This window comes from Vulpes lagopus, chromosome 4 (assembly GCF_018345385.1).
Source record: "Vulpes lagopus strain Blue_001 chromosome 4, ASM1834538v1, whole genome shotgun sequence".
NCBI lineage: Eukaryota > Metazoa > Chordata > Mammalia > Carnivora > Canidae > Vulpes > Vulpes lagopus.
In genome coordinates, this window is record NC_054827.1 from 35,005,813 (window position 1) to 35,019,237 (window position 13,425).

Sequence of the window (13,425 nt, forward strand, 5' to 3'; positions counted from 1 at the left end):
GTGGACATTAGCCCAAGTTGGGTCATTGTCAAGTACCCAAACCAGAAAAGCACCTGTCCTGGGAATGAAAAATCTCCCCAAGATAGTAAGACCAGCCTAAGAAGCTGTATGTTTATGTGTTCCTGGCAGTCACTGGTTTCATTTGTCAGTTTTCAATTAGATGCTGTCACATACACTCCCCTCTACTCTTCCCCACCCCAAACTACTTGGGTTCGTTTTACACTGGTGACTGGGAGCAGGGATTGATCGCTGGGCTTTTTCATCCTACCTGGGATCCTTCTCACTCACACAAGCTGTAAAATCTAATTGTTCTTTGTCAAATGGCTATATTGCTTTTCCATATGACTTGTTAATGCTACTCAGAAGAATTTCAATCGCAAAACCCCTAATTTTTAAAATGCTATTAGCAAGGAGGTAACACTGTCAACACTTGCTGGAAATGACACTCCAACGGCCTTTTGCATTTTAAGTTTATTTATTTATGACTAACACAGAAATGATACTATTTCAGCAGGGGATCAAGGATAGCTCTTTGTGTCAAACTCATTTTCTGTCCCCTCAAAAGCTCACAGTGGGGACAGTAAATATGTTGTGTGGAGAACACTGCAGTCACTGGGTGATTCGCTTGAGAAACTTCGCTGGAGAATTTTAGAGCAATGGAGAGGAACGTTTTGCTTTTGTCGGTATTCAAAAATTGGCAGTACTTACAGGCTGGAGCTTAAAATTCATGCAGATGCCATGTAAGATAAATTTGCAAACGTGATACCCATTTCTTGACAATTAGCTGAGCAAACTGCTTTTAATGATAGCAAACACATAAGCCCTCTGGAGCAATTTTATTATGGTTCTCCTTAAAACCTGCAATTAAAAAATAAAAAAATTTAGTCATCAGAACAGTACTGGCCTTCAACTTCATTTAATATGAGGTCTGGATTTTCTTCCCATTTCATCCACTGGGTCAAGTGATGCGCTAAGGAAACCAGACCCATCACTTGACCCTGATTTAGTGATCCAAAAGGTGGGGAAAGGGCAAGGAAGGGGATGACAGGATAGAGACAAGCCACCTGAATTAGAACACGTATTTGGTTTCTTGTAAAATATCTGACCTTATAGGAACAAGGAGGCCTTGAAATTTAATGGAAATCTATAAATGCTTTTTAAAGAGAAGAAATCTTTTTTTGCAACAGTATTTAATTACTTTGAAAATAATCGTTGATAAATCTAGAACCAATACATTGTTTTACCCAAGTATGTTACCAGCGGACCTCTTTTCCTTATACCAGACTGATGACAGAAGGCTAGATGTCAGACAAGAGGCCTAGACCGAGGTCAGAAGTCCTGCATTCAAGTCCTTTCAAGTCCCAGCTCTGCTTGAATCCCTGAAATTTGAAGTAGTTGCTTTCTTTCTCCGGACCTCACTTTTCTTGTCTAAGATAGCAAGGCTAGGCTACCTATGGTTTATAAGGTCTGTGGTTTCTAGGGGTGGTAGGTTTGGCATATACACTGTAGAGGACACTTTGGAAGTGTCCACCTGGACCTCTTTGGATCCTGTGGCCTCTCTGCATGCCACTTCCCTATATCTGCCTTGTGTCTAAAGGCTCTACCTGCACTTCCTGACCATCAGAGTCAGTTTGCTCCTTAGCCCAGAGAACTGAAGTGCCTGGGAGTCCCCGCTTCCCTCCCTCCTTAGCCAATAACTGATTTGGGAATGTGAGAGCCCAGCAAACTTGCAGGAGTAAGGACAAACTCTGCAGAATAATTCCTGCTTCCAGAGCTCCACGTAGAGTCAGTGAGGCTACCCATTCACCTGGCTTCTTCCCCTTTCCTATCTGCCTCCTTCTCGTATTTGATACCAGGAACATTTTCTTTCTCTGCCTCTGGGGAAACTGACTTAAAATACACATCTAACAGGAATAGCAAAAATAATAGTCATAGAAAAGAGCTTTTTTTGTGGGGAGGAACAGAAGGAGAGAGAGAGAATCCTAAGCAGGCCCCACACTCAGCATGGAGCTCAACATGGAGCTTGATCCCATGACCCTGAGATCATGACCTGAGCTGGAATCAAGCACTGGACACTTTGGCAACTGCTCCACCCAGGCGTCCCCATAGTAACAAGCCTTTCTGCATCCAAGGTGCAGTATTTGAAACTTAAAATGGTTTGCACCTGAAATGAATAGACTTGTAGAATTGGAACATCCAAGAGTCTGGACCCCCCCTAACTGGTGGATGGGTGGGTTGTTCTTGGAAGGGAGCCTGTTCAGTTTTAAACTCACTTTCCAAGCAGTCCAGAAGAAGCATTTGAGTTTGATAACCCAATAAGTGGGGGTGGAGTGGTAAGAAAGTGTGCATTGGGATGAAGTCTAAAGGCTGACGGAGAGAAGAAAGTGGATGAAAAGTGCTCAAAGCCAGTGTCCAGTGTTGGTGGGGTGAACCAAGGGATGTCACCAGGAAGCAGGATATCATCTCAATTCTTCACCAGATACCAGGTCCAGAGGAATGTGGAATATCTAGTGGATTCTCCCTCCTGTACAGCCTACCCTGCCCCTCTTCCTCCTTCTCCTCCCCCTTCTTCCTTCATCCCACCTGGACAACAGGAGTCAAACAGCCAGTCAAGCCCTGGATCTGAAGAAGAACCCACCCACAAGGCTTTAGGGTCCAGGAAGGGCAAGGAGGGTGTGCGATGGTATACTCTCAGGGGTGTTTTCAAAATCTCTGACAGTTCTAAGGGAGGAATCCAGGGGTCAGAAATGTCTTCCTAGAGAGGAGCGTCTTGAGGTGAGTCTTGAGAAAAGCCAGATGGAAGCAGAAAAAGAAAGAGGGGTATTCCAGGAACAGGAAACCGCAGGAGCTGCCCAGTGGGCGAGTCCCTCAGGCCCCTCTGTATGGCTGGGGAGACAGGGGTGAGAGAAGAGATCAGTTAGGCTAGGAGAGGCAAGCTGCAGAGAAACAGCAGGGAGGCCCTTCAATTCACTGTCAGGAGTGTGAACTTCGTCCTGTGGACCTTGAGCAGGGATAGATGGGTCTGCCCTCCATACACCTCCAAGGTCATTCATCTGTCCCTGTGTCCCCTAGCCCTCAAATCCTGGGAAATTTATTTCCCTTCCCAAGACTCCCTACTGATGCTGCTAAAGGCAGAGGCCGCTAATTTAAACGACCATTAAGCTCTGCTGCAAGCCCTGAAGTAACTTAATGAATAGGAGCCTGATAACCTGTTCTTCACAAAAGGAGGAATTAAGAACTCATTTATATCAGTGACAGGGTAGAAAGAAAACAGCAATCTTACTCCAGCCAGATCATGGAGATACCAGCCTCTGCTTTATGGAGTCTTAATTAGATCTCCTCCGTCCTCTTGTTTTTATTTTGTGGTTGCCTTTTTAAAAAATATAGGAAGAATATCGATCAGCTCACACTGCTGGAGAGCATATTTTATGGAAAGAATACAGATGATGAGGCTCTGTGTCCTAAGAACTCACAGGGGTATGAGGAGTAACGGAAAGGTAGAATTTGCTATGCCTGAGGCATTTGAATAATTACTTTTCCTAATGAACTCTCATTCTAGAAACACCAGAGCTACCTGCAGAGGATACTTTACCTGCTTCAGAATCTGAACCAAGGTGGTTTTCTGGGTGGGGGTGGGGGTGGGGGTGGGGGATGGGTTGGAGCAACAGGCAGGAAGACGTGGTAAGCTGATGTGGTGAGAGATTTCCTGGGAGTCTTTTCCACATATGTTGGCTTATTCTTCAACATGAACACCTCAGGAAATCCTAGAGAGAGATACTGAGAAGAGAGCATATTGGGGAAAGTAGGTACACTGCTGAGGGCAGATGCCAGAGTCAGGAGACTGGGGTCCTGGTGTGTCCACTCTGCTGTTTACTAGCCATGTGATGTTGGGTGACTTGCTCTATCCCCCGGAGTTTTTGTTTATTCATCAGTAAAACACAATAAAATTAGATCCAGTGACCTATAGGGCTCTAATTCCAACAGGCTTCCAGCCTGAGTAGAGTGACACCTCAGAGGTCCAGCTAGAGGCAAGGAGAGAGGCCTGACACAGAGGGGACAGAATGACATGTGTATCCTCCAAGGGTCTCTATTTGTTCCAGGTGACATCCAAAAAGTCAAAAGATTTCCACCCCTAACTCTCAGACTATATGCCAACCTAAACCAGAATTCTCTAAATTTCTCCCTGGAGCCTCACCTAGAGCTCTAGCATCGGGTTTGTGCAAGGGAGACTCTAAATAGCAGTCTCAGCTGACTTAGAAAAGAAGTTTGGCTGCATTATATTCTTCATCCATCCATCCCAGAGATGGACACCTGCGTCTCTCCTCTTGAATATTCCACTGTCTGCTCTGGCATTGCCCTTGACTGGCTCCCTTGTCCTTCTCTCTGTCTCTCTGTGTGTAGTTATGGCAGTGTCAGCTGGAGCAAGAGTACAGTTGGAATAAAAGACAGAGCCGGCGGTTAGGGTGGGGTGACCAGGCTGGGGTCAGAACAACAGTAGTCATGGTCTGTGGGATTCAGCAAATTGAAAAGGTCAGGAGCCAGGCAGCCATCCTAGGGATAGAAGCACATAACTTCCTAAATCCCTAAGATGTTTAACTGTATTACAGTAGCATATTTGGCTGCCCTTAGGAGCTAAATATTATAATTTCCTTTTAATTCAATGGAAACTAAAAATAACTCAAATTTAATAAGAATCTTGATGTAAAATTCCAAAACCAAAAAGGAACCTATCTTATTAATAACTCTTTAATTATATGAATTCATATCATCACTTTTAAGAATAACAAAATTCTGTGAATTTCTCAAAAAAAAATGAAAAGGTCAGGAGCACAGAGATCAAAATCAAGTTGTCAAGTCAGAATGATAAACTTAAAGAAGAGGATAGCAAACTACAGTCCATGGGCCAAATCTGGTCTGTGCCTATTGTGTAAATAAAATTTTAAACATAGCCACACCCATCCATTTATGTATTGTCTATGGCTGCCTTTGCACTAAAATGGCAGGAATGAGTAGTTGTAACAAAGAGCGTACAACCCACAAAATCTGAACTATTTACCATCTGGCCCTTTACAGGAAAAGCTTGACAATGCCTGGGTTTGATGATGTACTCACATCGTTTGCTTGCTCCTGCATGAAGAGTTGACATGCCAGATCTCCCTCCCTGACCTCCAAGCAGAGCTTCCTTCAGGAGGCAAGTCTACTCAGGACAAATCCCAGGGACAGCAGTGACCCTTGCACTCATCTCCCCCAGTGGTGGGAATGGAGAGAAAGCTCTCTCTTAGCTCCATATGGAGCCCAGAAAGATGGTGGCAGAGGAGAAAGCCACCAAAGCTCTTCCTCCCTCTATGGATAGAAGGTAAGAACTGATCCCACTCCAGGTCCCCTTTACTACCATTGTGCCCACTGTTCCCCAGGTCCCACCAGAGGGACACTTCTACATCCATGAGGGCCCTGTTTTAGAAGCCACACCACACACTCGGCCACAATTCTAAGCACTCCCACTCCCTAAGACAGGGCTTTTGTCAGCTCTTCATCTTGTTTGATCAACACAGGATTTAAATTGTCGAGGAGATCACAGATCCACCCACTGGCTGAATCATGCCTGAGCACCCACTCTGTGCCAAGGCACTGCGCTCAGCACACGGCAATGAGCAAAAGGTAGTCTGTTCACTGCCCAAGCCTGTGGCTCTCAGCCCACTGTCCACAGTCCACTCAGCAAGGGAGGGCTCCAGGAATCCCTATTCCCTGGTCAGACAATTATTTATGATGTGTCATTTACAACTAGCCAACCCTCAAAGACTTGAAAGTGGAGACAGAGTAAGGACTATTAAGAAAGAAAGAAATATATGTACTTACATGTTCTCATATATATTTGGAATATATATTTACACATATTTCAGCAGATATATAATCAGCTGCAAAGACTTTAATGTGACAAGTTGTATCAAATGTGAATGAGGGGTCACCTCAGGTTTTGAAACCTCCTCAGCGAGGATTTCTGGGGAGGAGCCTTCATGAAATGCATATGTATAGGCATGACTGTCCCCAGTGATTGAGAAAACCATTAGCTCACGGAGCAGCTTACCCTAATGGGGCAGAGTGATGGGTGTAAATATCTAGGGAATACATATGTGAGAAGGAATAGAGCAGAGAGGGGGACAAAAGAGAGAAAAAAGTGTTATCTGTAGGGGGTGGGAATGTAATCAGGATGAGAAGATTGTTGTCAAGTCTGAGTGATATGTGTTTATTGGGGTTTGGTTGCAGAAATAAAACCTGATAACAGGACCCTGATTCTCCCCCAGGTGAGATGCACTCAGGAAGTGGGGGAGGTGGGGGTTGGCCTAGTAAAAATGTGGGGAAGGTTCCTTTTCTTCGGGACCTCCACCTTCTAATCAGGCCCTGATTGACTCTTATGGGATTTGTCTTTGATAAAGAGAGAAGTCACTGAACCGAAGCAACTGCTTTTGCTCTCAAATTTCCATGAGGATCTTCCAAAGGCCCCTTTCCCTTCCTTTGCCTTCAGAGAGCACCATGAAAGTGGACATTAAAAGAGTCTCTTTGAAACTCTGTTTTATGAGAGGTCAACCAGTTGTACCATAGAAATCTACAAAGTGCACCCAAAAGAAATATTTGGATTGGGTTTCAGGTGGTCATTTTTTTTCTAGGGGCAGGTAATTGTAAAGAAATTCTAATAATTTCAATAATGACTTGACATCATTTCACACTAAATGTCTGACTATTCACCATAGTCAAACCTGTGGCTTATATGGAGGGGCCTTTCCTTCTGTAGTGTGGGCCCCACGGGAGGAATATGCAAACCTAGACTTAAGTGTATGAACTTCTGTATAGGAGATAGATTTTCTCTCAAACCAGTCCAGCCCCCATGGCTGTACACCCACTATTCCTCCTGCCTAAGGGGCTCCTCCCAGCTCTCTTCTGTCCCTCCCACTCCTATCCAAGTCCATTGGTGGTCTCTCAGTCTTCAATCACAGCTCCTCTGAGCCAACTTGTTGGCTTCCCCCAGACAGAGGGAGTGGCCCCCTCCTTTGAGCTAGAATGACCTTTGCCCAGTATCCATGAGAGCACCTAGACATGCAAATAATTCCAAGTGCTCTGACATTACCCCACCAGACACTGAGTGCCTCAAGGACAAGGCTGTGTCACATTCATCTTCACGTCTCCAACTGGGATATTAGGCAGTAAGACATAAAAGATTTAAAAAACAGCTGGCAAATGTCTTGTACATCTGTTGAAACAGAGCAGGGGTTCCTGAATAGCAAGATGGCTGAACTCTTTCAACCTCCCTAGAGGTTGAGGTCCCAAGTGGAGAGCCCCATCAGATACACAGTACATAAAGTGGGCGTCCTGGGAATGGCTTTGCCCTGGGAATACATGGTCTGGTTCCTCATGCTCTCCTCCCTTAGCAGACCTTTGTTTTCTTACCCTCTGCACCCACTGCCAGCTCATTCATTCCTAACTACTGTGTTAGCAACCCCAACAGCAGTTCTATCAGAAGAAGTCACACCACCTGTCAGAGCTAGAAGGGTCCTTACACATCCCTGGGGGGAGGGGACTTCAAGTTGTATTATTCAGAGTCTTAGAGGTAAAGTGGAGACACCGCAGGAGCCATCCATGTGCACAATTTGAGGGGATATTCTTAACAGTCAACGCTCTGGGCCACCTCAACCCCTCCCCTTTTCATTCAGAGCAGTTTTGTTTTTGATTTGATCTGTAATAACCATAAATTTGGCTTCCGCATGAAATACCGTTTTAAAAAATGATTCTGCCAGTAAAACAAGATTGAAAACCTTGAGGGCTGAGAAAGGAAGATGGCTTGTCCAAAGTCACAGGATTAGTTAGTAAACAACAGATCAGAAGTAAAATTAGGCCTTTCAACTCTCCGCCCTGTCCCAACCCCTCCCCATCAGTCACTCAGCATCTAGTGGCAGCAACGAGCCATTTCCAAACCCAGGTGCACCTGGGGACCTTGGTCAAAGCTCATGCTTTTGACGTTCCTAAGCAAATACCCAGAGGCTTCAACAAACGGTAGCAGTTGCTGTTTACCTGTTTAGGTGAAGCTGACTCTGTACAAATGAATCCTCTGCATTCTACCACATGACCCTTTAATCATACTGCTGCTCAAGTCCCTTCAGATGTTTTTAATTGTGCAGTTGACCCAAAGTCCGAGGGTAAATGAGCCTATGAGCTGGGCAGGGCCAGTCTGGAATGGAGGGCCTCTGTAAGTCAGAAGCCTGAAGGTCCCCACCTCTAAAACTACTGGCTCTCACCTATCCCTGGCATCTCCTTCTTACATGACCCAAAGTCCCTGGTACCATGATATACCAGGGAGTCCATCAGGACCACCTAGTCTCAAGCTGGTGCGACAATCAGCTCTTACCCAGCAGAGGCCTAGTGTCTCTGAGATAGGACAGACTGAGCTCTGGGTTGGTCTAAATAGCCAAGAGATATGAAAGAAGGAAATAGAAGAGTCATGACAGCCAGAATTGAGGTATAGTCTGAAACCTGACATCAAGTGAGTGTCTACAGTATTATGATTCCATAGACATGTACTTAGTGGATGCAGGACCTAGCCAATAACCAGGAATGCAGTGAGAAAGGTTTCAAACTTCTACCCAACGATAACAAATGCTGTGACTATATGAACCAAACCCAACAACATCATGATATAGGAAGTATTATTACCCCATTTTTCAGATGAAAAAACTGAGCCCTAAAGAAAGATTAAGTAATGTGTGCAGGGTCACCCAGATGAATTTGCACCCGGGTGATCTGCCTCAGAAACCCACAGAACAGAGCACAAAACTGTCATAGAAATGTTGAGAAATTGGTTAGATCATGTATGTATTTGGTAGATAGAGTCATGTCAGTAGGAGCCGCAAATGGGTTAAAGAAAGGGAGGAATCAATGACGACACCCAGATTTTTGACCTGAGCAACTATAAGGATTGAGTTACCATAAAGAGATGGCAACAGACACTAGGGGACAAGTCTGAAGTGAGAAGTCCAGCTTTGCACAGCTTGAGTTATGGTGGCTATTGGCTGCCAAATGGAAAGGCTGGGAAGGCAGTTGGATATGTGAGCGTGGAGTTTAGCAGAGGAACCTGAGACCCAGGGATGGGGCTGGGAGTCATTGCATGCAGGCAGGGATACTCATACAGTCACTGAGTGGGTGAGCATGGAAGAGAAGGAAAGAGTTCCCACCCCGGAGGACCCAGCAGGCGGGACAGAGAAGGGGAGCCAAGTAGGATAAAAGAGCAGCTGAAGAACATGCTGTCCTTGAAGGCAAGTGGGGGGAACAAGTGCAGCCAGGAGTGGGGAGGGGCAGACAGGCCAAGTGCTGGCCACAGTCATACAAATGGAGAACTGTGAGCCCGCCCCTGGATTTAACCAAGAGAGGGCCCCAATGACCTAAGAGCAGGTTCCACAGAGCTGTGGTGCCAAATCAGCCTGACTGGAGGAAAGGAGCCTTTTTGCAAAGCAAGGTGAAAGTTGAAGGGCAAGATGGTAGAAGTGGGGTCAGAAGATATTTTTTGTTGACTTTTTTTAAATGAGAGAATCAATAGCGTGTTTGCATGCTGACTAGACCCATCCAGGAGAGGAGACCATGAGTCATTCCCGAGGGAGAGGGAGAAGGCAGAAAGGGTAGAGCCAAGACCCTGGATGGTGAGGGGGGATGCACAGACAGTGAGGGGCGGCCGGGGCGGGGAGCACTCTACACTGCTCCCAGCAGAGAAGGGGTTCAGGGGCTCTTGGGGAGTTCCCTTGCAGTGGCTTCAATTTGTTCAATGAAAGAGGAAAAGAGAGAAGTTTGAGGATTAGAGGAGAGAGGAAGACATGGAGGAAAGTGAGGCCAAACAGGGCATGAGTGTCGGCAGTCATGAAACCCATCCAAGCTCCATGGTCACAAAGTGGAACCGATCCTTGGATATGTGGAGCAAGCCCAGGCTGGATTTCCCTGGGTCCATTGGGCCTGCCTGGAACAGACTTCTAGTCCCTACTGCCCAGAGTTTTAGGGGCCAGAGGAGTGTGACACTGAAACAGGGGCTTGCCTCGCCTCTAAAATCCCATTACACACTCCCCTTCAAAAGCAACAAATTTAGAATCCAAGCAAAACTACCTTTGAATCCTTAGGCAGAGAATCTTGAAAAGGTGATATCCTGTCTGTATTATTCCACAGAAATTGCTTCTAGGGCAAGACTATAGGAAGCAATATTTGCCCTGGCTCCTTGATTTGGAAACAGCTGTGAGCAGCCAGCACCTCTCCAGTCAGGAGCTGTCCAATCCCCAGCTCAGCTGATGTGCCCTTCTGTCTATGCAGGGCTGCTGGTCGCTCTGCCCCAGGCCATGGGTGTCCAGATAAGAGTTCTCCCCTATTTGGGGAACTGTCATTTAGGTGCTCCCTGCCTCTGGTCGGAATGGGTCTCAGGGTCTCGGGTTCTACAGCCTTCCGATTCATGCAGCTCAAAGTCCCCAGAGTAGAATCACCCCAGCTAGGCTTCAGCCCAGGAGCAATGAGTGGTGATCAGAGGATCAGGGGCCAGGGACCAAGAAAATAAGACAGAGGAGGACATGCAGCAGGAGGGAGAGACTCTGTCATCTTCATGGTTCAGTTTCAGGTTTTCTATGAATTCATCACCTTTGCATGAGATTTCAAGCCAGTATCATGAAAAATGATTGCCTTAGACCCACCAAAATAAAACACTAGTATAAGACAATTGTCTGGCAAAGAATAGATGCCCAGCAAACTACTGTGTTAATGGGGAGTTAACAGGGAGTTAAAGGGGGGAGGGGTTTCGGATTCGTTTCTTGTTTCTTTGCATTTTGGGCAGAAAGTAAAAAAGCAGAATGAGGACTCCAGCATGTCCTTCACTCTGTGTTTCTTCTCAAATATGAAACCTCCGTGTTTTTGTAGGGCAGTCATTTCTGAGAACACGTATCAACACTTAGTCAAGGAAGCAGCTGTGGAACAACGGTGTTGGGACTTGGCAGGCTGTCTCCACGGGGTACGAGCCTGTGGGAGCTGGGGAAGGCCACAGTGACACCAAATCCTGCAGAGCCCCTATGTAAGCATCATCCTGGCAACACAAAGGAACGGCCAAAAAGCCATTCTCCACTTTCTGAGTTACTTAGAACAAGGCAGTATGGAGATATTAACTAATGTCACAATGAAAGAACAATTGCATGGAAAGCTTTTCGCCATGTCTGTCCAGGTGTCTGTCCCATCCCTCCCTTCCGCCTCCTCCCCGGGGATTCTACCCTTATTTTTTGCCTGATCTAGTATAAGAAGGACGCATTGAAAGGGTTAAAGACTTACTTACTTGCTTTAGTTTCTTTTTCTAAACAGAAAAGGCAATAAACATCACCAAGAATCTACCCTGAACATACATTCTCTCTGATGCATTAACAAAAGCAATCAATATAAATTATGTTTGTCAAGGAACATGATTCTGTGAAGCCACGCCTTGGAGTGGGCATGGCCCTGAAGAGTCCCTTTTCCAGGCAAAACCTGCCACCTTCTGGGATAGAATTGAACTGCAGGCACCTGTGTTTGTGGGGAGGAAGGGGAAGCCCACATCCTCTTGCAGGTTTTCTCTGCAAAGGTGAAATGTTGAGTTCTGCAAAGGATGTTCTGAGTCAAATCCCAGACGGAATTTACTGGAAACAAAGCTAAAATCTTCTCCAGACAAAGATCAGTGAAAAGCCAATCCCATCCCAATTTCAATCATCTTAGATCACCAAGGAGATATTTAAAATAAGTGCAGAGTCCCTTTAGATCAGGCAGGAAGGCAGGTTAGACAGTGCAGAGCCTCTCCGAGCAGTGAGGGGGAGAAGCACAGCTGACCTCCAGCGAGGTGAGTCCAGTCCTTCTGCACCTCCTCCCACCACACACCTGGGGAGGTAGCCCTTTCCTGGGGTAAATAACACCCATCCTACAAGGAATCAGGCCAGGAGTTTGCACTGATGGCCCTGATGAGGGGGACATGGTCCTGCTCTGTCCCTATGACCTGCTCCCACAGTCCATCCAGAAGGATGTACTTGTCCCAGTGCCTGTCCACGTCCCTCCTGGACTCTGAGCCTGGATGCCTTCATCTCTGAAAACCGCAGAGCCTAACAGCTCAGTAAGGAGACAGGGAGGGAGGAGGAAGAAACAGAGTTACGTGACACAGGAACATTCCAAGTAGACAGTGATGAGAACAGTGGTCTGGTGATTTATTTCACCCTCGGACACGCAAATTGTCCAGCCATTAACTGCTTTCCTCACCAATCAGCAAGACAAAACCTGGGGATGCTTCCTCTCCCCCAACATCTACTCCCATTAGGCTGTTGGGGGGGGGGGAGCTGGGGGCGGGGGAGAGTGTTGTTTTGTTCCTTAAATTTTCAACATCTGTTTGACTTCAAAACTACAAAAAAAAAAAAATAGAGCAGTGAAAACAATCTTGTTCACTATTTTATTAGGATCCAGTTTATCCTTCCTTGTATTTCCTCTTTGCAAAAATAGACTAATACATATTTTAAATTTCCCCACCTTTCATATACAGAAGTGAAGGAAGGCAATGTAACCATTTTTCATTTTGGTCTTTTCTGTTACTATATTTCGAAAATGACTCAACGTCAGTTCCTAGAAATCTTCCTCAATTGTGTTTGGTGGTAATGGTGCTCTGCTGTGTGGATATACCAGTCTATTCAACTATTCAACCAGTTTCCTACTCACAGGCTTGCAATTTGTTTCCAGTATTTTGCCCTTCTAAATACCTGTAATAAAGAAATATGAATATAAATATACACATACGTAACACACACACACACACACACACACACACACATATATATAGTTTTAGATTTGTGAAGACTGATTTTTCAGGGAAAATTTCTAGAAGGATTGTGGGTCAAAGAGTAAAAGACTTAATGCCCTTTTGTTTGCTGTTCCCTGATTCCTGCACACAGGGAGGTGCCCCGGCACGTGCTCCCCAGCAGCACAGCAGACTGCCTGTACTGCCACATCTCACCCCCACGGTGCCCTATGAAGCTTTCCAACTTTTCCCCAAATCAGTAGGTCAGAAATTATAGTTCAATGTGGTCTTAATTCACATTCCTTCTTTTTTTTTTTTTTTTTTACAGTGAAGTTGAACATCTTTCATAAGATTAGGAGTCAGTTATATATGTTATTCTGTGAACCGTCTGTTCCTTATTAGCTCATTTTTCTATCAGGTTTCTGGTTGTCTCATCCACCTCAATTTCAAGATTTCCTAAGATGATTAGTCCAGTCTCTGTGAAATATATTATAACTATTTTCTTCTGATTTGTCATTTCTATAGTGTTTTTTGACATTAAAAAAGTTTTTTTTTAAAAGATTTTATTTATTTATTCATGAGAGACACAGAGAGAAAGAGAGAGGCAGAGACAC

General features: G+C 45.4%; 1 protein-coding gene across 2 annotated transcripts in view; it reads right to left on the minus strand.

Annotated features, from left to right (window-relative positions):
- Positions 1–464: 464 nt before the first annotated feature.
- Positions 465–13,425, minus strand: part of SFRP1 (secreted frizzled related protein 1) — a 232,224-nt gene continuing 219,263 nt past the window's right edge. Inside the window, exon 4 of one of the 2 annotated variants that reach the window (XM_041751507.1) lies at positions 465–858. In XM_041751507.1, the coding sequence (XP_041607441.1) occupies positions 800–858 (59 nt within the window). In that variant the 3' untranslated portion in view covers positions 465–799. The remainder of the gene's footprint in view (positions 859–13,425) is intronic. The other variant, XM_041751509.1, reaches the window with a different exon arrangement.